Source organism: Seriola dumerili, unplaced genomic scaffold (assembly GCF_002260705.1).
Source record: "Seriola dumerili isolate Sdu_G_001 unplaced genomic scaffold, Sdu_1.0 BDQW01000192.1, whole genome shotgun sequence".
NCBI lineage: Eukaryota > Metazoa > Chordata > Actinopteri > Carangiformes > Carangidae > Seriola > Seriola dumerili.
Genome location: NW_019174447.1, coordinates 732,524 through 759,620, shown reverse-complemented (window position 1 = coordinate 759,620; position 27,097 = coordinate 732,524). Strand labels below are relative to the sequence as shown.

At 43.4% G+C, this 27,097-nt stretch overlaps 1 protein-coding gene across 1 annotated transcript; it reads left to right on the top strand.

The window, feature by feature from the left end:
* The first annotated feature begins 3 nt into the window (after positions 1-3).
* On the top strand, positions 4-26,714 carry LOC111227956 (transient receptor potential cation channel subfamily M member 4-like). Its single transcript, XM_022753709.1, has 28 exons — positions 4-78; positions 7,001-7,062; positions 7,981-8,158; positions 8,523-8,703; positions 8,912-9,081; positions 10,723-10,900; positions 11,195-11,259; positions 12,613-12,852; positions 13,054-13,156; positions 14,016-14,134; positions 15,773-16,075; positions 17,383-17,484; positions 17,687-17,815; positions 17,898-18,027; positions 19,041-19,186; positions 19,442-19,554; positions 19,730-19,837; positions 19,943-19,989; positions 20,776-21,008; positions 21,352-21,467; positions 21,547-21,679; positions 22,404-22,578; positions 24,520-24,685; positions 24,808-24,989; positions 25,112-25,244; positions 25,481-25,553; positions 26,005-26,098; positions 26,266-26,714. Exons 1-28 carry the CDS (start codon positions 4-6, stop codon positions 26,289-26,291), a joined length of 3,780 nt encoding a protein of 1,259 aa, XP_022609430.1. The 3' UTR covers positions 26,292-26,714.
* Positions 26,715-27,097: the final 383 nt, after the last annotated feature.

Genomic DNA, 27,097 nt, shown 5'->3' with positions numbered 1-27,097 from the left:
AGGATGCAGCGCAGGATGAAGGAGCTGGAGAGAGACGGAGGAGGAGGAAAGGCTGGAAGTACGAAAGAGAGGGACCAGGTAAGAGTCTGTAGAAAACAGAGACACAAATACACACCATACAGACACTGGGTTTCAATATCAGAGGAATGAGAAGGTATCACCTAGACTGAACTTAGACCAGGCGTGTACAGTTTACTACAGATATGATGAAGAGGAGATAACACTGTGTGTTTAGGTGTGTTATTGTAGTTGTGTCCTTAATTCTACACTGTGCTGAGTTTCACTGAGTTTTACTGTTGATGAGCTCATGGAGCAGGGGAATGGGAGGTCTTGTATTTACTTAAACACAGATGTTGTTATACCAGCTTAGACTTGTAAAATGCCTCAGGCCAGCAGTGTGGTATGAAGTCTGAGGAGTCCAGCCTGACTGAAGGATCTGATGGTATCTGACTGTTTGTTCCTCTGCATGTTGACTGAAATAAAAACTACAGAAATAAAGGCACAGTCCGTGGTTATATTGAATACTGGAGCATGTCATTATTCTCAGACTGTCAGGTCTAAACTGATAATGACTGAATCCACATTATCAGCTGATGAGGACTTGTTTATGTTGACATCAGTGGTGTTTGGTGTTTGACTTGATCATAGTTTGGGGACAACATGTTGGATGTTTAAGCTGCTTCTCTTGTTGTGGAAACAGCAGCTACAGGACCAATGCACACAACAACCCTCAGGCTGGTTACATGGCTGCTCTACAGTTCAGGCAACATGTCAGATAACACAACTTAATTCATAAGCTACACACTAACAGAGGTACCACAAGTACACAGACTATAGTACACTCACTGTATACATCTACAGACAATTTAAACTTTATTCAAATTGATTAAACAAACAAACAGGTTGGTAAGAAATAACTTAATAAAAACATAAATAATGATAAACTAGAAACTGAACTGGACCAAACAAGGAGCTCACTATCATGCTGCTGGTCTGGAGTATCATGTACTGCTGTATGATCACTGAGGATAACTACAACAGAAAGGAATGTGTCTGGATATGAGGCACAGTGATAACATGTTGTCTCTGCAGGAAGCAGTTAGTCCTGGTGTGTATGTAATATTCAATATTGGTTTGGACAGAAAAACACAACAGGGCTTTGAAATGCTTTCCAGACCACCTGTGTATGGACTGTGTGCAGGGATTGTTTGTCTCAGCTTTAAACTGATGTTTTCCTAAGAAGAGATGGAAGAGAACGAACAGGAACAGTGAGACATGGTGTTTAGATGAGGACACCCCCCACTTCCTCATCACTTATTACAAACTAGTCTTAGAGAGCATGACTGTTTCCCTTTGTGGTCCTGTTCAGACTTGGTAACATGTGTCTCAGCTGATCGGATCACAGGTGGACAGCTCATCAATTCACATGTAGTAGTAACATGTGTCTCTAGTGACCACTTGTTGTTGTTTTTAAGTCTGACTGTGACAGATGGGTCTGTTGTCTGTTGTCAGTATGGTTGTGAGGATGCATCTGTGTTCACACTTCTAAAAGAATGTGGACACATGTGGTGCAGATCAATTCCAAACATGGCTGGATCTCAGATGCCTCTTGGGTGTGTTCACACCTGAATTTAGAGCTGTCCACTTGTGATCGGATCACCTGAGACAGATGTTAAAGCTCCCATATAGTACAAAGGTCTCTTTCCATGTGTTGTTTGATTATAAAGCAGGTCTAGGTTCTATATTAATACTGTGAAAGTATCAAAGCGCTCAGTTCACAGAGAAATGCACACAGCCTGTATTCAGAAACTGAGCCTTAAAACCAGCCGTCAGGACTTCTGGAACTTTGTGATGTCACAACAAAGCAGTCACCACTCTCAGCCATGCCCAAAGCCCAGCCATTCAGAAGAGATTGTGACTCTTCTGACTCTTCTGACTCTTCCAGCTCTTACTGGTGATCAGTTCCAGTTAGAGAGGAGGTATATGTCGAACTGCAGAGGTGAAGCGTGAGGTTGAACATTTAAATCAGACTTCTTTCTACAGTGAAGACATCTGACAACAGCCTGATGCTGGGCATTTTTTTCAACGGCTGTCAGCTGGTGCAGATACAGACAGCCAGGAAGCTGAATGCACTTTAGTTATTTAACCTGAGGTGGTTGTTGAGGAGGATCATGGGGGCAGAAGGTGGTTTACAGTCACAGATCCAGACTCTACAGGTCCAGTGGCAGAAAGACCTGCAGAGAGGAAGAGCAAGTGGAGGGGAGAGAGAGATTGTGACTCTTCTGATTGCCTCACCGACCTGTTGTTACTAGAGCTCCAGAGAAAAGCCTGAGAGAGGAGATGTAAAACTACATTGAGATGGCTTTTTGTTCTTAAAACCACAAATATATCTTCTTATGGATCAAAACAAATAAAACACAGGAGAAGAGGAAAATGTGGGACCTGAACTGGGGTCTGAACAGGTCTGAACAGGTCTCACAGCTCAGTCTCTCCAGAAGCTCAGTGAGTTTTTTTGATTATTGTGTTTAAAAATGTTATGGTGAAACTTCATTTGTAAACTGCAAGTCTGCACTTTTATAGAGTGTGTGTACTTTTCTCCTTATACGTTTATAAATAAGGTGAATTGTTACAACCTGCAGTAGTTTTCAGCTCTTACTGGTGATCAGTTCCAGTGAGAGAGGAAGTATATGTTGAACTGCAGAGGTGAAACGTCAGGCTGAAACATTTAAATCAGACTTCTTTCTACAGTGAAGACATCTGACAACAGCCTGATGCTGGGCATTTTTTCAACAGCTGTCAGCTTGTGCAGATACAACAGACAGCCAGGAAGCTGAATGCACTTCAGTTTTTTAACCTGAGGTGGTTGTTGAGAAGGATCATGGGGGCAGTAGGTGGTTTAGTAGGAGGGGAGAGAAAGAGAGAGAGATAGAGCGAGAGAAAGAGAAAGACGAGGAAGAACAATCTACAGAGAGAAGAAGTTGAGGTAGTAACATGTGTTAATGGGAGATGAATGAGAACAGATGGAGGGGGAGAGGGTGGAGCTGGTTCAGGACTTACCTGAGTCCGCTCTTACTATAAGCTTTATCAAAGAGGACAGTTTGAAGCCTGATCTTGAATGTAGAGAAGGAGTTTGCATCCTGAACCCAGACTGGGAGCTGGATCCACAGGAGAGGAGCCTGATAGCTGAAGGCTCTGCCTCCCATGCTAGTCTTCCACAAGTAGACCTGCATTTAGAGAGCGGGGTGTTCTGTTGGGATGATAGGGAACTATGAGCTCTTTAAGATATGATGGTCTCTGACTGTTAAAGGCTTTGTAGGTGAGGAGGAGGATTTTAAATTCTGTTCTGGATTTAATAGAGAGTCATTGAAGCTAACATAGGAGAAATGTGATGTCTTCTCCTAGTTCCCGTCAGTTCTGAAGCTGCAGCATTTTGAATCAGCTGGAGAGTCTTTAGAGACATATTGGAGCAGCCTGGTAATAAGGAAATAATCCAGCATTGGCGTAACAGAATTGTCTTTTAAAGACAGGATGTGTCTGATTTTCACAATGTGACGTAGGTGAAAAAAGTCAGTCTTGGAGTTGGTTTTCTGTCGGATAACAAGAGTGCTTATGCTTGTGCTGGAGGCCGGGGCATCCAGAGTACCTGTAACACTAGATCATATGTTCATGTGTTTCTGAGGTGTTTGGGGTCAGGAACAGTAATTTTGTATGAGTTTAATGACAGAACATTTCTGCTCATTCAGGTCTTTATGTCTTTAAAGTTTAAATAACTGACTGGTTTTATCTGACTTCATTGATATGTATAATTAGGTATCATCTGAATAACAATAGAAGTTTATGTGTGTGTGTCCTGATAATATTGGCTGAAAGAAGCAGATATGAGATGAATAGAAGTGGTGCAAGCACTAAACCCTGTGGAAGTCCATGTCTGAAGTTTTCTTACATGGAGGATTTGTTGTTAACATGAACTGAACTTGATCTGATAAAGAAGACCTGAACCAGCTTAGTGTAGTTTCTTTAATGGTAATTCATTCTCATGAACACGATATCTCAGTAACACTTGGAGGGAATTTCTTTAGATTTGGCACAAATATTCACTAGGACTCAAGGATGAACTGATTAGATTTTGGTGGTCAGAGGTCAAAGATTAAGGTCACTGTGACCTCACAAAACATGTTTTTGGTCATAACGCATGAATTAATACGCTAATTATGACACAATTTATCTCAAATGTTTAACAGGATAAAATTATGTAAATATTTCCATATATTTCTAGTTCTAGTTGGTTTAGTTTGGTTTCAGTACACATCATCCCTCTCACTTTCCAGACTAAAGAAACTTCTCCTAAAACATCCTCAGTGTTAACAGCAGTAACCTACATCTATCTGACTCTCTTCTCTTAGTTATTAGTTTTGTGGTGAAATTTTTCTTCATTTTTGATGATTCATGATATCAGTCTGATAGGAACCAGACTGCTGCTGTTGTTCCAGGCAGTGACACGGCATCAGGGACTCGTCATAACGTACGAACCATAATACTGGTCCATCAGCAGGTTCTTCTTTTTCTTGTCTACTTTAATAAGTTGTAGGATGTGTTTGGTGACACTGACCAATAGGAACACAGAGACCGCTCATGGATTAACCTGGAACCATGTGACTGAGCACTGAGGTCCCTCCATGGTAGCCATCTTACCTATCACCTCATCACCACATCACAAACGTAGCCCAAGACAGCAGCTGTGACAGCTGGCTGCTAACAACATGGAGTCACACATGTCTGTGGGTTCACACATGTATTCACAAATGTGATATGATATGTGGATTGGCAAGAAATAGTGTGGACCCTCTGAATAAACTGTTTCTGCAGTAACTGGTGATAAAATGTGTTGACAAACACAATGTGCTTCAGCTAATATCACACAGACAGTTATAATCTTTGTGTCTTCATTGAACAAACACAGTCATTAAACATTCACAGCTCTGGTGGAAACAGTCAGTGGACCTTGGATTTAATAATTGGTTGAACCTCTTCTGAAACCTGCTCTTCAGTAGCTGCTGATCAGAGCTGCTCAGTGTTCAGGAGGAAGTTTGGACCATTCTTCCTATAGAGACCTGGTTCACATCAGCTGATGTTTCTGACAGGACCTGAGACAACCACGTTCCTGCTCAGGACCACCAAGGCTTTGACCCTCTTTCAACTTGTCATAATGAGGTGCTGCCAGCTGTTTAGTGACCAACCATGACAGGCTTTCTGTTTTTGTTCTGGTGAGTCCAACAAAGCTTTGACTCAGTCCCTGGACTAGTTTACATGAGCAAACTGAAATCAAGGTGGAATAAAGCTGTTTTCAGACTTGCTGTCTTTTCCAGTGCTGGGTTCCTCTATCTGTTAAAGCGCTTGTTGTGATTCAGACTGAGGGGTCTATTTCTTGAATGTTCATTTTGAAGGAGTCAGCTGTTGTGTCTTTTCTGAGAATGAGATGTTTCCAATGCAGACACAGTTGGCTTGGATCAGTCACTTGGGAGAAACCCAGTTCCTGGTCTAACGGCTGCCCCTTTGGACCATTATGCAGTGCAGGTCCCACTGGACAGGATGAGAAAAAGTCCTGTAATCTAACACTAGCTGTGTGAATGAGGAGGGTGGTGAGCAATGAGAAGATGAAGTGAAGCCTGTGGAGAACAAACAACAGACAGGTTGAACCAGTCCTCTGTCAGTGAAGCTGTAAGATTGTGTTTCAATTTAATCTGCACACACACACACACACACACACACACACACACACACACACACACACACACAAAGTGTGTGACTGACAGTTTCCCTGTTCAGACCTGGTAATGTGTCTCAGGTGGAAGCAATCAGATTTCTTTGGCAGCATATGTGTAACATGGTTTCACGGGAGGGAATAAAAAAAAAGTGATTTACAGAGAGCCAGACTGTTCAGAGTGTGCTCACCTGTACCCACCTGTACGCACCTCCTGCTCTGTGTCATCTGGATGAATGGCTGGCTGGGTGGATGGATGAATGGATGGATGGACAGATGATGGATGGATGGACAATGGATGATGGATGGATGGATGGATGAATGGATGGATGATTTATGGATGAGTGGATGGATGGATGGATGATGGACAGTGGGTAGATAGATGAATGGATGATGGATGGATGATGGACGATGGATAGATGGATGAATGCATGAATGGATGATGGATGGATGATGGACAATGGATAGATGGACAGATGGATGGATGAATGTCTGAGCTAACATTGATCTAGGGTATAGATCTAGGTAGAGATCTTATTAATGACCTTCATGTCTAAGTGGATCAGGGGATTGTGCAGTAATCAGGTTACTACAGGTTGTTTAAATTAACTGATCCTGTCTAACCTGATTTTCCCAGTAACCTGGTTTCTGGTGTGCATGTGAACGTTCTCATCTTCTCTTTACAAGACACCAACAAAACACAATGTGGGAAGTAGGACATCTAGAGAAAGACCCAGGTAGAGTGTCATTAACAATACAGTTGAGCAGAAACAGAAGGTCTAGATTGTTGTTTTGAAACAGAAACAAACCAGGTTATGGAGTTTTTTGTGCAGTGTCATAAATATATCATAATATCAGTAAGTAAAAATAAAAAAATAAAAAAATTAAAACAAATTTAATTCAATTTATGTCTGGTTCTGCTTCTTAAATAGATTTTCTTTATATTGATAGGAGATCTACAGAACAGGTGACTGTACAGAACTGTATTGTTCAGTCATTTAGAGTTCAGAGGTCAGGGTCTGGGAGGAGGACTTTTCACCTCCATGTGAAATACAATACAAAGCTTTTTCTCTGATTTTAGTTTAGGCGGCAGACGAGAGCCCTGTTGACATCACTCTGGTTGTAGATGTACACGATGTTCAACATGTTGTTACCAACCTGTCCCTGCAGCCTCTTTAGTCTTTTCTGTTGTTGTTTGTGTGTCCTCATGGTGCTAACAAACTGTCCTCTCGCTCACAGAGCTGGATTCCCAAGATCATCAAGAAGAGACTGTGCACCACTTTTGTTGAAGACTCTTTCAGGTAATCTCTCCTCCTCTGTCACCAGGACTCAGTATTTTAATGTCAGTATTCTGTTTTTCTGGTCATAACTTTCTTTTTACTGAGCATCAGCTCTGCAGTTGATTCTGTAGATCATGATATCTGAATGCTCTCAGGTGGTTCATCTCTTGCCTCTCAGACAGTTTACCATGGCTTTTGATAATCTCACATCGTCTTCTTCCCCTTTGAAATCTGGAGTACCTCAAGGCTTGGTCGTAGGTCGCCTTCTGGTCTAATAATACACAATTTTAAGATTTCTGTTTGTTGTTTTGCTGATGATAGACAACTTAATGTCTCTGTAAAATCAGGGTCAATTAGCTGTTTGACTCTATGATTGACAGCAGAAACAAACAAACACAAACATTCACTAGGACTCAAAGGTGAACTGATTAGATTTTGGTGGTCAAAGGTCAAGGATGAGTTTTGGCCTTTTGAACACAATATCTTGGGAACTCTTCAAGGGAATCCCTTTAAAATTGGACTCAAGGATGAACTGATTATGATTTTGGTGTTCAAAGGTCAAAGGTTAAGGTCAGTGTGACATCATAAACCACTTTTTAGCCAGAAATCAAAACGTGCAATAACAGCAATTATGACTCTGGATAAAAAGCGATGTAATCTGAAACTAATCTGAGTGGCGGAGACATACAACCACGAGGCAGTTATTCTATTTCTAAGTGATTTTTTGGGCATGTTAAAAACATGATCAGGGCAGCACTGTGTGTCTGTCAGAGTGTTTGATGTTTCCACAGTAGATAAACATTATATTGACAGACAGGGTTGTACCAACTATGAACTTTATCATTGTAAAAACCTCAAATGACTTTGAAATGTCGAGATACTTTCAACTACAGAATAATAGATTTGTGTGGGTGTATATTTGTGTGTGTTGTGTGTTAGTAATGGAGCATTGTGTCAGTGTGGTGGTGTGCGGGAGGTCCATGACTCCGTGGCAACAGGGGACTATTTTGGAGCAGCTATCGTCACCCAGTGGGACAGCCGACAGCACTCCTCAGAGTGTCCCACTGACGCCTTCGGAGAGCTGGAGTTTGCTGGCGCTGGACGCAGACACAGTCATGTGAGTTGCACACACGCACACACACACACACACACACACACACACACACACACACACACACACACACACACACACACACAAACACAAACACAAACACACACACAAACACACTGACTCAGTTAACTCTGGGTTTACCTGTCCAGGTATGAGCATGTTCAACTGAAAGAGGAAGAGTTGTTAATTATAACAGCATCGTCAGAACCATGAATATATTAATATGATATGAGAAGAAACACTGATACCTGCAGGTAAATTCAGGTGTTGAACATTTTCTCTAAAGTTAAGTGTCAGGATGAATGTATCACGCTGAATGATGTGGATGTAATGTATCAGTCAGACTCAGTAGTCCTCTCTTCCTGTCTAGTTTCTGCGGCTGTCATGTGACACGTCTCCTCAGATCATCTACACCCTGATGACGGCTCACTGGGGTCTGCCCTCACCCAACCTGGTGGTGTCAGTGGTGGGGGGAGAGGGCCATGGGAAGATCAAGACGTGGGTGAGAGATGTCCTGAGAAACGGGCTAGTCAGGGCCGCACAGAGCACAGGTAAGAACCCAGAGAGACCAGTAGAAACCAGTGAGGACACAACATGGAGACAGTTTATATGAAGACTTCATTAATTATAAAAAACTGTTAGTTACTATAAATAATGACTGCTTTAATGATATTTAAATATATGAGTTTACTAAAGGTTTCCATATAGATACTATAATATACACTGTGACTATTTCTACCCCTCCCCTCTGTTGTCCAGGGGCCTGGATCTTGACGGGGGGTCTGAGGGAGGGTGTGTCCTGCTGTGTGGGTGAGGCCGTGAGGGACCACGCTGCTGCAGCTCCAGCTCTCTCCCAGAAGAAAGTGATTGCTGTGGGACTGGCTCCCTGGGGCCTGGTGCACAACAGGCAGCAGCTCGTCAACGCCCAGGTACCATCACACAGCATGTGGTCCATCGGACCCACCCAGTAACAAGATAGTCCTAGTAACACACCCCAGTACACCTGCACAACAGGATGGAAATCATCAGTGACTATTTTTATATTTTATCTTGCTCTAGTTTGATGATGAAGAGTCACTTCACAAGGTGAATTACACCTCTGTAAATTATCTACTGACATGAACACATCTGATTTGACACCTGTCACAAACAGAGTGAGAGTAGATGTGAGACATAACCAATCCAGTAACAGCTATTACAGCTGTGGACTGGCTCCTCAACGCTGTGTTGGTGGGAGACATGAAGCTCTGGCTGACACATGATTTACCTGGACCCATGAAGCTGTGACTGATGGTTTTACACCTTCATCAAAGTAAAGATTCATGAACCGACTCAAAATCTTTGAAATGACGTAAACAGGAGAAACAGAAACATGGACGGAGTCTAAACACAGACAGACAAAAGGAGGCGGAGCCCGTGACAGAGAGATGGACAGGGACGTCACACAGGTTTATTACAGGAGAACAGCTGCACTGACAGAACCATTCACAGAGTCACGTCATTCCTACAGGAACCCGTCAAGGACTCCTGTCAGAGTGCACAATAAATGACATGGCCCAATTCCAATCAGATTAAGATGGCAAATGGAAAGTGTTCTTTGTCAATGCTTCTATATAAATATCGATTTAATGTTCTTCCTGAAACATTTTGGGTAACAATGAATTTCCTGTTTCCGTCAGAAAGGTGAGGGCGTCCAAGCACTTCACGGTTTGTTTATTACCCTCCCACTTCATGAAGAGACCTTCCACAGAATTACACTCAGACACAGAATATGTGGAGGTTGATAAGGGGCAATTAATTCAGAGATACAATCTGGCCATGAAGTACTTTAAAAGTCAGAAGTGGAATCTTAAAATTTATTCCATAACGTACTGGTAGCCAGGGTAGAGACCTTCAGAGGGGGGTGATATGATCTCTGTTCTTAGTTTTTGTTTGTAGTCTGGCTGCTGCATTTTGTGCTATGTGAAGTTTATGAATTGTTTATATGAGTTGACTGACTCTGGTTCCTCTGTGTGTTTAAGGGCAGTTTTCCTGCTCGCTACTATGTCCAGAACACTGTTGATAAATGTAGCTCATGACTTAGTTAAGGACATAGACCACCAGGGTTTGACAGTGCTGTGAAGTGGTTAGAGATGTGGTCCTGCTAGCCTCAGTCACGTAAAGAAAGACAAAAAGAAGAGTTCTGAAATTTCAAGAAAACAGTCATAATATTACAAGAAAACAGTCATAATATTACGAGAAATAAACATGTTAAATTTGGAGAGAAAAAACATAATTTTTAGGAATATTACATCAACCCATCAAACAGGTGAAAGGACAGTCAGTGGCAGCCTGAGCTGCTTCTGGCAGCTGCTGTTTGTCTGTCTAACAGTAGAATAGACTCAGTTTCTTCACAATCTTTTTAATGTCCTGATGATGATGATGATGATGATGATGATGATGATGATGATGAGTCAAAAAATGAAGTAGTTTAGTTTTTGTTTGTAGTCTGGCTGCTGCATTTTGTGCTATGTGAAGTTTATGAATTGTTTATATGAGTTGACTGACTCTGGTTCCTCTGTGTGTTTAAGGGCAGTTTTCCTGCTCGCTACTATGTCCAGAACACGTCACGTGACTCCTTCTGCCTGGACAATAACTGCCAGGCTTTCCTCCTGGTGGATGATGGGAGTCTTGGTCGCCGGGGTGGAGAGGCCGCCTTTCGTGCTAATCTGGAGGACTACATTTCCCATCAGCGCACTGGCATCTGGGGTGAGACAGAAACAACATCAAACTCTAGGTCACAGGATCTGACACATGGTTCATTACTGTAGTTACCTGCACATGTGGACTGTGTGTGGGCCGCACCTGCCTGCCCTCTAGTGGTGAAGGTCAGCGCTGTACAGCACATCACACTGTGTGTATGATGTATGTGTAGATGATTGTTAGGTTAGGTTAGATATGCTGGATGTGTTAGATTCAGCTCATGTTCAGACATATAGTACATGTTGTGTGATGTAATGAGAAGCGTCTCTGTTCTCATTTCCTGTCTTGGATCAACAACAGGAAGTGGCAGTATTGAGATCCCAGTCCTGTGCATGCTCATCTCAGGAGACGCCAATATGCTGGAGGTGAGGAGCCTGTCACATAGGTTCACACTCTGTACACACACCACAGTGGATTTACAGTGTCAGAGCTCAGGTAGCACAGGTTCATTAGCTTAGACCACAACATGTGTTGAATGAAGGGGAGATACAGGTCTTACTTGACTGGGTGGTTGACCCCTCCTCCCCCAGCTGATGTTCATTGAGGTTAACAAACAGATGCAAATAGAAACTGAACTTCTTCAGGGACGGTGGCTTTGGTTCCTGGATGTCAGCAGCGCTCTGCTATCAGTAAAAGTGAGACAAGTCTGATATTAACATGTTTGCAGTGTGAAGGTAGTTGTGTTTGTTTCTGCCAGTGTTTCAGTGTGTGTGAGTGAATGTGTGATAGAAAAGTGTTGCAGCCACTAATCACATTGTACTCAGGATGAACATATTTTAAAGAAAGAGGGTGGTTTTATTGAAAAGGAATAAAAGAAACAAACAATAACTTGGTTGGTCTTCAGTGGCTTTACTGATTTTCAGGGTGTAACTGCCAACTCATCTGGCTCAGAACAAATATATCAAAATCACAGTATCCAAAAATAATAAAACATTCTCTAAATAACTCCATTTAAGATTATTAAACTATAAGAATTAAAAAGGAAACACAAAATCAGCTTTGGTGTGAGGAATTATTAGCCCAATCCTAAATATCAAAAAGTCTTAAAACACATTCTTATAACAAGTATATTTTTTATAGAAAATAATAAGTTAACCCAAAGATTCCAATATATAATAATTACACGTTAAAATAATTATGTTCTATAGATTTTCTAACGAATAGATTCATGCATCCTTATCCATATTTACAGTGTAGCTTGATCCTGAAGAATTAAAAGAAACAAACAATAACTTGGCTGGTCTTCAGTGGCTTCACTGATGCTCAGGGTATAACTGCCAACAGAAGAACACAGCGTAAGCCCATGGCTTATACACACAGCTGCTCTGTGCGTGTTCCTGAATCAAAAAATGCATTGAATTGAATGGGGCTATCTGTAATGATACAAAATAAAGTGCCTACTATTTATAAAATAATACAGCTGCAAGTGAGTGGACAAATACACGCAAATACCCTATACGCCACAAAAGCACAATGAATGTGTGAGTGAATGGGTGAATGTGGCTGCAGTGGTTGAGACGGTAGAAGAGCTGATTATAACTCAGTGCCTGATACATCACAGATATATAATATATGCCCTTGCCTAAAATTAAACACCCGCTGGAGTTTGACACTTGTCAGCTCACATCTCTGTAGAGGACAGATGTCTGTGAGTCTCTCTGACTGAACACTGATGAATGAAAATGTTGTTAACTGTGTCCACTTGTCCTCTGGCTCAGAGACTAGATGCCTCTCTGAAGAAAGCTACACCCTGGCTGGTTCTGGCTGGTTCTGGACCAGCTGCAGACCTTATCAGTGAGCTGCTGTGCAACCTGTCCTCTGTCCCCCTCAGTCCCACCTCTCCCTCTGCAGAGGGGGAGGCCGCTCAGGGCCTCAGCGCAGAGCTTCGCGACAGGGTTCGTGACAAGGTCCGGAAACACTTCCCATCTGAAGCAGAGCTGGAGAGACTGGTGGACAGTGTGAGTCAAACAGCTCATATACAGACATAATAACTTCAATCAGTCACTTTCTGGACACGTAGCTGAACCTGTCATCCAGTCTGACATGTTACCTGTCTCAGCAAACGTTACTGTGATGAGCAGGAGGCAGGAGGGTCTCATGTATGATGATATGAAACCGGATGTAAATCAGTCCTGTTCTCTTTGTCTGTGTGTGTCCAGGCTCTGAGCATCCATCAGAACAGAGAGCTCATCACTGTGTTCCACGGAGAACAGGAGGGTTCTGATGAGTTTGATACAGTTCTCCTCAAAGCCCTTGTTAGAGGTGAGTCAAGTTAATTAGTCAGTTATATTGTAGTGTCACACAGAGAGACTCACAATACAAAATAAGGCAACAGACATAAAATATAGACTGAAGACAAGTGAAGTAGTAAAATAGGGAAGAACGGTCTCAGCTGTAGGACCATAAGAACCTGTACCAGAGTGACTCCAGGTTTAACAGAGGAGCAGGTGTTTCTGTTGCCATGGAAAACCAGACTGACACTTGTCAAGAATAATGTGCTCATGTAAGAGAGTGGTAAACTGCTTAGCAACCACTTACTCTGAGGCACAACTAGATGTCAGACAGAGAGCACACCAGGACCAGGAGATGTAGATGTAGATGTAAGATGACCTCTGATGAGGGGATACAGAGAGGGAACATGTGGAGGAGGATCCAGGACTCAGAGGACTCAGCTTCTCATACATCTTATTACTGGTTCACCAGCTTAGTACAAATCCACCTTCATCATAAGAAACCGCAATAATCCATGATGAAGGGTGGAGGAGGGACAAAGTGTCAGACCTCTGTTTATTTAGTAAAACAGTAGAATGTGTTCATGTTGTTTTCTCTGTGACTAATGTCACTGTTACATTCATGTTAGGGTTAACAGCCAGTTTAAGAACCAGACAGCAGTTCATGTAGATCCTCCACTCATCACACTGTCATTGTTAGTATTAACCCTCAGTAACTGAAGACATGCCCACACCCCTGAGTTTCATCATCCTTCACATTCACCTCTCCACAGGATTCTTCATTTCATGACCTCCACATATTTCCCATCAGCCTTGTCATGGCCCTTCTTGGAGATCAGTCACAGTTATACAGTCTCTCTCTCTCTGTCTCTGTATGTGTGTGTGTGAAGCTAGTAAACGTGTGTGCAGTGCAGCCAGTGAGTGCACAGAGGAGTTGAAACTGGCTGTGGCCTGGAACAGAGTGGACATCGCCAAAGCTGAGCTCTTCAATGGCGACATACAGTGGAAGGTCAGAGTCACACTGAACAACATAGTACCATCTGTTCACCTGTTCACCTGTTCACCTTCACTAAGAGCTTCTCCTTCTGTTTCATGTCAAGTGTTTCTTTACTTTAAAATGTTCTGAAACAGTTCAGAGTTCCACTTCTGTAAGGTTTGAAGACTGAATAGAGGAAGACCCTGACTGTCTGGGAACCACCACATTTCTAAAGGACTGATACTGAATATAACCAGTTCTGCTTTCTCTCTGCTCCTGTGTTGGTGGGAGACATGAAGCTCTGGCTGACACATGATTTACCTGGACCCATGAAGCTGTGACTGATGGTTTTACACCTTCATCAAAGTAAAGATTCATGAACCGACTCAAAATCTTTGAAATGACGTAAACAGGAGAAACAGAAACATGGACGGAGTCTAAACACAGACAGAAGAAAGGAGGCGGAGCCCCGTGACAGAGAGATGGACAGGGACGTCACACAGGTTTATTACAGGAGAACAGCTGCACTGACAGAACCGTTCACAGAGTCACGTCATTCCTACAGGAACCCGTCAAGGACTCCTGTCAGAGTGCACAATAAATGACATGGCCCAATTCCAATCAGATTAAGATGGCAAATGGAAAGTGTTCTTTGTCAATGCTTCTATATAAATATCGATTTAATGTTCTTCCTGAAACATTTTGGGTAACAATGAATTTCCTGTTTCCGTCAGAAAGGTGAGGGCGTCCAAGCACTTCACGGTTTGTTTATTACCCTCCCACTTCATGAAGAGACCTTCCACAGAATTACACTCAGACACAGAATACGTGGAGGTTGATAAGGGGCAATTGATTCAGAGATACAATCTGGCCGTGAAGTGCTTTGTTCTTAGTTTTTGTTTGTAGTCTGGCTGCTGCATTTTGTGCTATGTGAAGTTTATGAATTGTTTATATGAGTTGACTGACTCTGGTTCCTCTGTGTGTTTAAGGGCAGTTTTCCTGCTCGCTACTATGTCCAGAACACTGTTGATAAGTGTAGCTCATGACTTAGTTAAGGACATAGACCACCAGGGTTTGAGAGATGTGGTCCTGCTAGCCTCAGTCACGTAAAGAAAGACAAAAAGAAGAGTTCTGAAATTTCAAGAAAACAGTCATAATATTACAAGAAAACAGTCATAATATTACGAGAAATAAACATGTTAAATTTGGAGAGAAAAAAAATAATTTTTAGGAATATTACATCAACCCATCAAACAGGTGAAAGGACAGTCAGTGGCAGCCTGAGCTGCTTGTGGCAGCTGCTGTTTGTCTGTCTAACAGTAGAATAGACTCAGTTTCTTCACAATCTTTTTAATGTCCTGATGATGATGATGATGATGATGATGATGATGATGATGATGATGATGATGAGCATGAGCCAAAAAATGAAGTTTCTCCTTATTTTTAAAACCTGCTAAAGTAGAACTTCACAGGATGCTCCACATTCCTAATTTTAAAGCTTTTGATATTTTCCCTCTAAAACAACATGGAACCTAAAAATTACTTAACTTTTTCGTGTAAAATTAGAACTTAATTCTCATAATATTATGACTTTAGATTTTTTTTCCTCAATATGGCCCTATAACACTCCATCATAGTTACATGATGCTGATGAGATGATTGTATTTTCAGTATGAGGACCTGGAGGACTCCATGACAGATGCACTGATCAATGACAAGCCTCAGTTTGTGCGTCTGTTTTGTGAGAACGGTCTGAACATCCTGGACTACCTGACGTACCGGCGTCTGGAGAGTCTGTACCGCTCTCTGTCAGACAGCTATCTGGTCTACACGCTGCTGCAGAGGCGTCTGAGTGAGAGACAGGCCCTGGCTGGGTCCCTGCCCAGCCTGGACAGGTCTGTGACGTCCCCCCTGAAGAGTCCTCAGAGTGCTCTCACTGGACCGGCCTCTGCAATGGAGCTGAGCCTGTATGAGGTGAGGAGGAAGAGGAGGAGGGAGGAACTGTAGGATGGATTAATCAAATTGTCATGATGATGAAGCTGATGACAGTAATTACTTTTATATGGAGCTTGTTAGTGCCACGGGTGCTCATCTCCGAGGCACTCCTCTACAGCTAGAATAGCTGAGAGGAGTGCCTCGGGGCGGCATCTATTAATATTCCTTCGGGCTTATTATTATTCTTCCGCCAAATTTTGGCGCGTAACTCGTCCCGCAGCTTTGAGAAAACCCCGGTAATATATACATCAAAACGTGCGTCTTGATCCCGAAAGAGGTGCTATGACTTTTGGTGTTAAAATTCCAATTATTCCCAAAGTTATTCCCAAAATACTGGGAATAAATAATGCATTAGGAATGCATTGGAATTTTCTTTAAAAACCCACAAAATTTCACCTTTTTTCTACAAAATTTCACCTTTTTTCTGAGTCACCCAGCTCCCTCATACCTGCACGTAGAAATGTGATTCAAACTATAAAACGGAGGAAAACTTCTGCTCTCTCCAAAACACAGCAACTGTTTTTACATAACATGTAAACTTTTCAAACTATGAGCACTCAAAGGAGGAGTGCAAATCACTTTTTCTTCAAAGTTAGAGTGACAGCGTCAGTTGGCTAGAGTGTGTGAGGCAGTAAAAAATAACCTTTATTTTTATTTTTAACTCGAGCTCTCGGCCAAACCGTAAAAAGGAGACAAATAATTCTTTCTGAAAATGTAGACATAGTTGTTGGGATTCATAAAATGTAACTTTGACAGGCAGGGTCTGCACAAAATTTAAATGGGGGTACCCATTATACCTGTCTCACTCTCATTGACACCTAATGTAATCGTCTTTTTTTTTTTCAAAAGAATCTCACTCTGTCTTCGCACTGAGCTTACTCACTCATTTTAAGGAATATCTGAATAAAATGGAGACTGTAATAAACTTCTGGCTTCAGTGTCAGTCACGGTGTTTTCGGTTTTTGAAAAGAAGTAACGGTTTTCTCATAATTTGGCAGCTCCTGACCTGACCTCTGACAGCCAAGGGCTGTGTGATGTCATCGCTACAGTGACACAGAGAAGATTTTTTACCCTAACCCTAACCCTATCCCGGCAGTAGCCCCCGTGGCACTCAAAATTTCCCTGGAATTTTCTAGTTTTCTTTAATCACATGTTATGTTGCAAGCTACAATAGGTGTAGTTCAGTAACCATAGAAACAAGCTGTTTACAGGACGAGGGTTGTCTCATAACAGCCTCCTCGCTCTCTGTGTGTGCAGTAGTAGTGAAATGTGTGCCGATGCTGCAGGTTTCCCGTCTGCTGTGGGACCTGCTGGGTGACGTCTGTCAGCCTTTCTACTACGGACCTCTAGGCCTGGACCCCAGCTCCAGCTTCAGGAGGACTCTCAAGGTCAGTAAGCTGAGACCTGCACATCAGGTCCTGAGTCTGACAGTGTTAAAGGACTGATGTGATGAATCAAATGAAGTCATGACACTGATCTGAAGACATAAACAGAATGTGCTTAATGATGATGATGTGTTTTCACAACAGACACAGCTGCTGCCTCAGTATAAACTAAATAGTCTGACTCCTGCTCTGTCTTTACCTGCAGCAAGTCAATAAGCTGCTGCTAGGAGAATGTCTGTACCGAGACCAGCGCTGCCTCTCACCCTGGGCGGCCCTCTTCGTCTGGGCCGTCCTGCAGAACCGCAGGGAGATGGCTGTTTACTTCTGGGAGATGGTGAGACTCACCTGTAACCCTCAGATCTAGTTTCATGTGAACTGGTCTTTACTGGCAGCCTGTCCCTGTCCCTGTGTTTCAGGCGGGGGAGTCAGTGTTGAGCGCTCTGGGGGGCTGTAAGGTGCTGAGGGAGCTCTCTAAGCTGGAGAGTGAGACTGAAAACAAGCTGGCCATGAAGGAGCTGGCTCAGACGTTTGAGGACCTGGCACATGGTGAGTCTCTGTTCTCTACTCCTCCTCCGACTAAGTCCTCTGACAAACTCCTCCTCCTCTAACTAACTCCTCCTCCTCTGACTAACGTCTCTGACAAACTCCTCCTCCTCTAACTAACGCCTCTGACAAACTCCTCCTCCTCTACCTAACTCCTCCTCCTCTGACTAACGCCTCTAACAAACTCCTCCTCCTCTAACTAACTCCTCCTCCTCTGACTAACGCCTCTGACAACCTCCTCCTCCTCTAACTAACTCCTCCTCCTCTAACTAACTCCTCTGACAAACTCCTCCTCCTCTAACTAACTCCTCCTCCTTTGACTAACTCCTCTGACAAACTCCTCCTCCTCTAACTAACTCCTCCTCCTTTGACTAACTCCTCTGACAAACTCCTCCTCCTCTAACTAACTCCTCCTCCTTTGACTAACTCCTCTGACAAACTCCTCCTCCTCTAACTAACTCCTCCTCCTTTGACTAACTCCTCTGACAAACTCCTCCTCCTCTAACTAACTCCTCCTCCTTTGACTAACTCCTCTGACAAACTCCTCCTCCTCTAACTAACTCCTCCTCCTTTGACTAACTCCTCTGACAAACTCCTCCTCCTCTAACTAACTCCTCCTCCTTTGACTAACTCCTCTGACAAACTCCTCCTCCTCTAACTAACTCCTCTGACTAACTCCTCCTCTAACTTACTCATCTGTCAAACTCCTCCTCCTTTAACTTACTGATCTGACAAACTCCTCCTCCTCTAAGTATCTCCTCCTCCTCTAACTAACACCTCTGACAAACTCCTCCTCTAACTAACTCCTCTGACAAACTGCTCCTCCTCTAACTAACTCCTCCTCCTCTGACTAACATCTCTGACAAACCCCTCCTCTAACTTACTCCTCTGATAACTCCTCCTCCTCTTACTAACTCCTCCTCTTTTTGACTTTTTGACTGCAGCCATAAAGTGAAACCCTGTTGCCTAGCAACCCAGAGAAGCCATGTTTATGCGAGTGTTGTTTGTGTGTTCAGACGTGTTTGGAGAGTGTTACCAGAACAGCGAGAGCCGCGCCTTCACTCTCCTTATAAGGAAGTCTCCAGTGTGGGCCGGGGCTACATGTCTGCAGATGGCCACTGCAGCTGACGCCCGCCTGTTCTTCAGCCATGATGGTGTTCAGGTAGAGACGCTGTCCTCCTGTCAACAGGAGCTTTAACACATGTTTGAATTCAGGTCCAACATTGTTCTCCACAGATCCAGATGTTTAATGAATCACATGATCAAATCCAGATTTTACTAATGACTGATATTGTTGCTGACGGTATAACTGAATGACAGCAGCTGTTGATGACTGATGATGATGACTGATGATGACTGATGATGATGATGATGATGATGATGATGATGATGATGAAGATGATGCTCTCTGCTTTAGTCTCTGCTGTCTCAGATCTGGTGGGGTGATATGGAGAGGAACACTGAGGTCTGGAAACTGGTTCTCACCTTCTTCCTGCCCCCCCTCCTCTACACAGACCTCATCAGCTTCAGGTCAGTGTTCTGAGTCTATCCAGGTTTCAGGTCTCATGTGTCCTGGTTCAGCAGAATCTGTCCATAAACTGAAATCATCAAAAGTTTAAAATCAAGCCTGCAGACTGTAGATTCTCCTCACAGGGATCCTACAGTCTGGACCACACATGACCCGGTTTGTGTGTTCCTGTCACAGGGAACAAGAGGAGGAGGTGAAGTCCGTGGAGCTGTACCAGGGCAGAGACACCGACAGTCTGGATGGGAATGATGCCACCGTCTTCTCTCTTGCTGACATCATACAAAAGTACACACGTATTCAAACTTAGATAAATACAAACACAGATCAGATGATGTTATTTTCTGGTTTTGCTTCAGGTTTGATAAAGTTCCTGAATCTCTGTTGTTACAGTGAGGAAGACGCTGAAGAGTTGCGGGCTCTAAAAGAAAAACTCAGAGGTGAGTCACTCTCCTGTTCAAGGTATTTACACCAGCCCCCGCTTCACTATGTCCACAAGGAGGATGGCTTTAATCACTTTAGTCAATATTGGACCTTAGAGAACATGGATATGGCTAGTTCCTGGAGGAATAATATACCAATTTAACATAATCATTTTGGACCAGCACTGTTTTATAGTCTGAAGTCAGAGCTGAAATAAAAATAAGTGGAGAAGAAATTCTGTTGCACCACTTGTATAAATGCAGACAGTCCAGCAGAGGGCAGCAGGAGACCAAGTACCTGTCAACCAGGAGGCATCAATACACCTACACCTGCAGATACAGGTTGATTCCAGTGGATCTTTCAGTAAATAATAATAGTTTGACATATGAAGAGCTCAGGCCATGGTTCTCTAACAGGTTGAGAATGAGTTTCTGCCTCAGGTAAAGGAGATGAACAAAGTGGTGCAGGTTGAAGAAGGAGCTGAGTTTCAGTTTACCTGTCAATCAGGTTCCGGCTCTCATCTATGGAGATGAGCTGTGGGTCATTACTGATAGAATGAGACCACAGATATCAGTGGACAGTCAGAGTGTCTGAGCTCACCCTCGGGACAGATTACAGAGCTGGACATGTAGAAGATCTAGTCCAGACACTGCTCCAGTTTATGTGGTTTCAGCAGCTGATTGGGATGCCTCCTTGGTTTCCCAACACACCTGATAGATAAGTGGTGATGGATGGATGGTATATTCAATAAGATGTTTTGTCTTACAGGTTGTTGAATCTTTCCTGTTTCCTCTTTTCTTCAGACTCTATGTCATCCAACTCTAAGAGACCGTTCATTGTGTCCCGGTGGAGACAGTTCTGGTTCGCCCCCGTCACCTCGTTCCTTGGTAACGTTCTGATGTACTTCTTGTTCCTCTGCCTGTTTGCCTACGTTCTGCTGGTGGACTTCAAGCCCCCACCTCCTGATGGTCCCTCCACTCTGGAGTTTGTGCTTTACTTCTGGGTTTTCACCTTAGTCTGTGAGGAGATTCGACAGGTTGGTTGACAGAGCTGTAGTTCACACACACACACAAACACACACACACACACAGACACACACACACACACACACACACAGACACACACACACACACACACACACAGACACACACACACACACACACACACAGACACATGTTGGTTCTTATGAAGTGGTCCAGTCTACAGACCTGTGTAACATAAAGAGAAGCTCTCTGATGAACACAGTACCTGAGCCTGGTCACTACATCAAACTACATCACTACTACAACCATCCTCTCACTGTCATTGACTCACACACTGCACACATACTCACACCCATCCACAGACAGCACCCTGACTCCTCTCTCTCTGGCTGACAGACCTTCTTCGTGGGCAGCACCTTTGTGCTCCAGAGGATGAGGAACTACATCCAGGATGTATGGAACAAGTGTGACCTGACAGCCATCATTCTCTTCACTCTGGCTATGTGCTGCAGGTGAGTGAGTCACTGACTGGAGGACGGACACTGTGCACTGCAGCACTGTGTGACATTAACCCCTTACTGTCTGTTCCAGGATGTTTCCCTGGTCCTATGAGTTTGGCCGAGCTGTCATGGCCATAGACTTCATGGTCTTCACTCTACGTCTGATTCACATCTTTGCCATACACAAACAGCTTGGACCCAAGATCATCATTGTTGGCAAAATGGTGAGTGTGCACAAAACTCACACAACAGAGAGTTTAACAGAGAGTTAGGCTATCAGACTCCCTTTGTAGAAAGACAAAGGTCTGTCCCAGCGTCACTGCATCAACATTTAGGATCTGAGGATCAGTATCTGTGAATATTCTCAAGCTGCTCAAAATCCTTTCTTTACTGAAGCTTACTGATACAGTGCAACCATCAGATTCAGTTATGAAAACAGGGTCAAAGCTCAAACTTATAGCTTCAGTGTCACAGTTTTCTGCTCTGATCTGTTCACATATGTTCACAACAACACTTTCTCTGTCACAGTCTCTGTGTGACCTCATCACTGACATCATCATTTCTGATTTTATTCTCAGTCTCTTTTCTACACATGTACAGAACAATTTATTTTACAGGTTTAGAGGTTGATTGACAACTACACACTGAAATTATCTGTGAACTTCACTTTACAAGCTCAGAACATTTTTGACCTTAACCCCAGCCTGTACACGTCATCCTTATTGCATCTACAGTAATCATCAGAATGGTCTGTGTGACATGGGAATGAAATAGTTAAATGGTGAGACTGTACAGACACAACAAAACATTAACCAATATACTTAAATGATGTTTCATTACAGTTCCATGTCATTAAACAGCAGCCACGATCACTGATGTAACATCTGGATTAGAAACAGACCAGATCCTGTCACATAACCCTCTAATCTTTGTGTCTCTTCCCCTCAGATGAAGGACGTCTTCTTCTTCCTCTTCTTTCTGGCTGTGTGGCTAGTGGCTTACGGAGTGGCCAATCAGGCTCTGCTCTACTCATACGATCCACGTCCCAACTGGATCTTCCGCCGAGTCTTCTACAGACCATACCTACACATTTTTGGACAAATACCTATTCATGAGATGGACGGTGAGCTGCTCAGTCTGATTCTACCAGCACCTGGTTCTCTCGGTGGTCTCTCAGTGTTCCCTCAGTGTTTCCTCAGTGTTCTTTCAGTGTTCCCTCAGTATTTCCTCAGTATTCCCTCAGTGTTCCGTCAGTGTTTCCTCATTGTTCCCTTTGTGTTCTCTCAGTGTTCCCTCAGTGTTCCATTAGTGTTCCCTCAGTGCTCCCTCAGTATTTCCTCAGTGTTTCCTCAGTGTTCCCTCAATGTTCTCACAGTGTTTCATCAGTGGTCCCTAATTATTTCCACAGTGTTCCCTCAGTTTTTCCTCATTGTTCCCTGAGTGTTCCCTCAGTGTTGCGTCAGTGCTTCCTCAGTGTTTCCTCAGTGTTCCCTCAGTGTTCTCTAAGTGTTCTGTCAGTGTTTCCTCATTGTTCCCTCAGTGTTTTCTCAGTGTTCCCTCAGTGTTTTTTCAGCGTTCCCTCAGCTATCTCTTGGTGTTCCCTCAGTGGTCCCTCATTATTTCCACAGTGCTCCCTCAGTGTTACCTTATTATTCCCTCAGTGTTGTCTCTGTGCTTCCTCTGTGTTTACTCAATGTTCCCTCAGTGTTGTCTAAGTGTCAGTGTTTCCTCATTGTTTCCTAATTGTTCTCTCAGTGTTCCCTAAGTGTTCCCTCAGTGTTTCCTCTGTGTTTCCCCAGTGTTCTCTCAGTGTTCCCTCATTGTTCCCACAGTGTTCCCTCAGTGTTTCCTCATTATTCCCTGAGTATTACCTCAGTGTTGCCTGTGCTTCCTCAGTGTTTACTCAATGTTCCCTCAGTGTTTCCCCAGTGTTCTCTCAGTGTTGCCTCAGTGCTTCCTCAATGTTTACTCAATGTTCCCTCAGTGTTCTCTAAGTGTTCTGTCAGTGTTTCCTCCTTGTTTCGTAATTGTTCCCTTAGTGTTCCCTTAGTGTTCCCCCAGTGGTTCCTCAGTGTTCTCTCAGTGTTCCCCCATTGTTCCCACAGTGTTCCTTCAGTGTTTCCTCATTGTTCCCTTAGTGTTGCGTCAGTGCTTCTTCAGTGTTCCCTCAGTGTTTCCATAGTGTTCCCTTAGTGTTCCCCCAGTGTTTCCTCAGTGTTCCCTCAGTGTTTCCTTAGTGTTCCCTTAGTGTTCCCCCAGTGGTTCCTCAGTGTTCCCTCGGTGTTTCCCCAGTGTTCTCTCAGTGTTCCCCCATTGTTCCCACAGTGTTCCTTCAGTGTTTCCTCATTGTTCCCTTAGTGTTGCGTCAGTGCTTCTTCAGTGTTCCCTCAGTGTTTCCTTAGTGTTCCCTTAGTGTTCCCCCAGTGTTTCCTCAGTGGTCCCTCAGTGTTTCCTCATTGTTCCCTGAGTGTTCCCTCAGTGTTGCCTCAGTGCTTCCTCAGTGTTTACTCAATGTTACCTCATTGTTCTCTAAGTTTTCTGTCAGTGTTTCCTCATTGTTTTCTCATAGTTCTCTCAGTGTTCCCTTGTTGTTCCCCAAGTGTTCCCTCAGTGTTTCATCAGTGCTCCCTCAGTGTTCCCTCAGCTATCTCTTAGTGTTCTCTCAGTGTCCGTCAGTGTTTCCTCAGTATTCCCTCAGTGTTTCCTCAGTGTTTCCTCAGTATTTTCTCAGTGTTTCCTCATTGTTCATTCAGGGTTTCCTCAGTATTCCCTCAGTGTTTCCTCATTGTTCCCTCAGTATTTCATCAGTGTTTCCTCAGTATTTCCTCAGTGTTCCCTCTGTCTTCTGTCAGTGTTTCCTCAGTGTTCCTTCAGTGTTCTCTCAATGTTCTCTCAGTGCTCTACTTAAACAGGATATTACAGACACATCAGATTTAATGGGGTCTGTCAACAGCTGCTTTCGCTGCCATTCATGGTTAAAATGGATGTTATTGTGATACGTGGTTGTAAAGGAGCAGTGTGGATCCTCATGTTGTCTTGTTATCGTCACTGGTTTTACATGAAGCCGACAAACTTGGGGAAGTAAACTGTACAAACGACGCCTCACGAATCGAGGCTGGAGAGGAGCCATGTGTCAGTACCTACGCCAACTGGCTGGTGGTCATCCTCCTCGTCATCTACCTGTTGTTCACTAACATTGTGCTGGTCAACCTGCTCATTGCCATGTTCAGGTACGCTGGTATTTAAGACTGATTTCTACTACTATACTACTACTGATAAAACAGATTACTGATTTAGCAGAACCTGAAGGATTATCTGTATACACATCATGATTTCAATTTTCTGTTTGCAGCTACACCTTCTCCAAAGTTCAGGAGCGCAGTGACACCTACTGGAAGTTTCAACGCTACAATCTGATCGTGGAGTACCACTCAAGGCCCTGCCTGGCGCCACCATTCATCATCATCTCACACCTCCACCTTTTCATCAAGAGACACATCCGCCGCATCTCCTCAGTCAAGAGCAAACATTTTGGTGAGCAGTGGAACCTGAACCTGTGGTAGCTCCACAAGTCAGGATCTATGCTCCTGGTCTGGGTCCTAGCTTGGCCTCCACAGATATCCTGCAGTCCTTTTACTGGTCTCCTCTGTCCTCAGTTCTGGAGTTACGGGGCAGGAAGGCCAGCCGCCTCAACACATGGGAGGCCATCCAGAAAGAAAACCACCTTTCAGCTCAGAATAAACGTCAGAGGGAGACTGACACAGCTCGACTGAAACGTACATCTATCAAGTGAGTAAAGTCCTGACACTTTATATAATGTTAGAATATATGTGTGTGTGTGTGTGAGAGAGTTAGAAATGAGTTCAGCATTAAATTATTACCTACTGTACTGGTACTGGTGTATATGTCAACCAATAACTAACAAGAGAACACAATATAGAAACACAACATGTTTGAGAAACAGTCTCTTCGTGTGTGTGTGTGTGTGTGTGTGTGTGTGTGTTTGTTTGTGCATGCGAGTGTAGGGTGGACAATGTGCTGAAGCAGATGTCAGAGATCCGTGACCACGACCGACGGTTGCGGCTGTTGGAGACGGAGGTCAGTAGTACTTTAGTGAGCCTGCTCTGTAGGCATCATCAGCGCTTCTCTCACAGTCCAGATCTACGATTCAGGCTCTTCTTCAAGGCCTTTGTATCTAATTGAGAGGTGTTTCTTACAAGGGAACATGTATCCCAGCAGGCTTTGGGTGCTACTTCAGCCCAGTGACTGACCTGAAGGAAGTCCATCAGCAGCTCCATGTCATTGCAGCTGGTCTTGGCCAGAATATTATTCTAAACAGTTTTTCTACAAATGACACTTCCTGCTTTTGTTCAGATCAAATAAAAAAGTCTAACACACGCAGCAGGCGTACCTTGGTGGTGTGGTTGTGTGTCTGTGTGTCTGTGTGTGTGTCTGTGTGTGTGGTTGTGTGTGTGCAGTGTGTCTGGTTACTCTGCAGCTGTCCTCTCTGCCTGCTCAGCACTCATCCATCTCTGTCTGTATCACCCAGCTGGAGTACTGCTGCAGCGCCCTCAGCTGGATGACAGACGCTCTGTCTCAGAGTCCTCTGGTAAAGGCAGAGCACCCCCCTCCACTGCTCAGAGGTAAACTCTGTGTTACGAGATGATGAAGCAGAATTTAAGATGTGATGGATAAAGATGATAAAAATATGACATTATATTATAATTAATCATCACATGATGAAGTTGATCATGAGGTGGAAACACCTATTTTATAACCTTTCATGATTATTGTTTCTCTTCTGTTGTAGATGTGACTCCACTGTCTCCAAGCTGAACTCAACTCCAGTATCACACACACACAGTTTACTCAGGGCCATTGTGTCAGACATTGTTTGCTGTTCATTTCATTTTGAGGTGTATTTTATTTAGGACTAATAATATGTTGTTTTAAATGTTTTTACAGTAGTGTCAGAAGACACTGCTGCTGTGTTACAGTTCCTCCACCTGAAGTTTTTAGTTAGAGTTTAAGTTGTAACCAGAGAGTGCCTTGTTAAAATCTCTGTTAATGTGATTAAATTAGACAATTATTGTCATTAATGAAATAAGATGCTGCTACATGATCAGAGAGCTCAACCTACAGTCAGTAAAGCTGTACTGATCAATACTTTTATATCAGCAATGGATCAAATGCCTATAATGAGCATGACTTACTTACCCTTAGCTCTACTCACACCAGGAACACACTGTCTGTGTTGTGTGTCTGCTGTATCACTGCTGCTGCTCTATCTCTCTACATAGAGTTTGCCTTGGATAATGGCGCTTAGCAGGTTACTGGAATGATGGATTTGTCTTAATTTTTAATTCATTTCTGATTTATTTTTGACAGAGAATGCCTCTAAAATACCACTGTCTCCACATGCAGCTACCAAAATGGTTAAAAAAACATATTTTTTCATGTCTGTATCATATTCGGATTCAGCCTAGGCATAGAAACTAGTGGAAGGTGTCAATTTCATGCCATGTTGCTAGTATGATGTCAGTATGACATCAACAGGTCTTTTCTCTGTGGCTTTTTGCTGGGAGATGCGTTTCACATTAAAATAAGTGAGCTGCCGAATCTCTACATCATGTGACACAGTC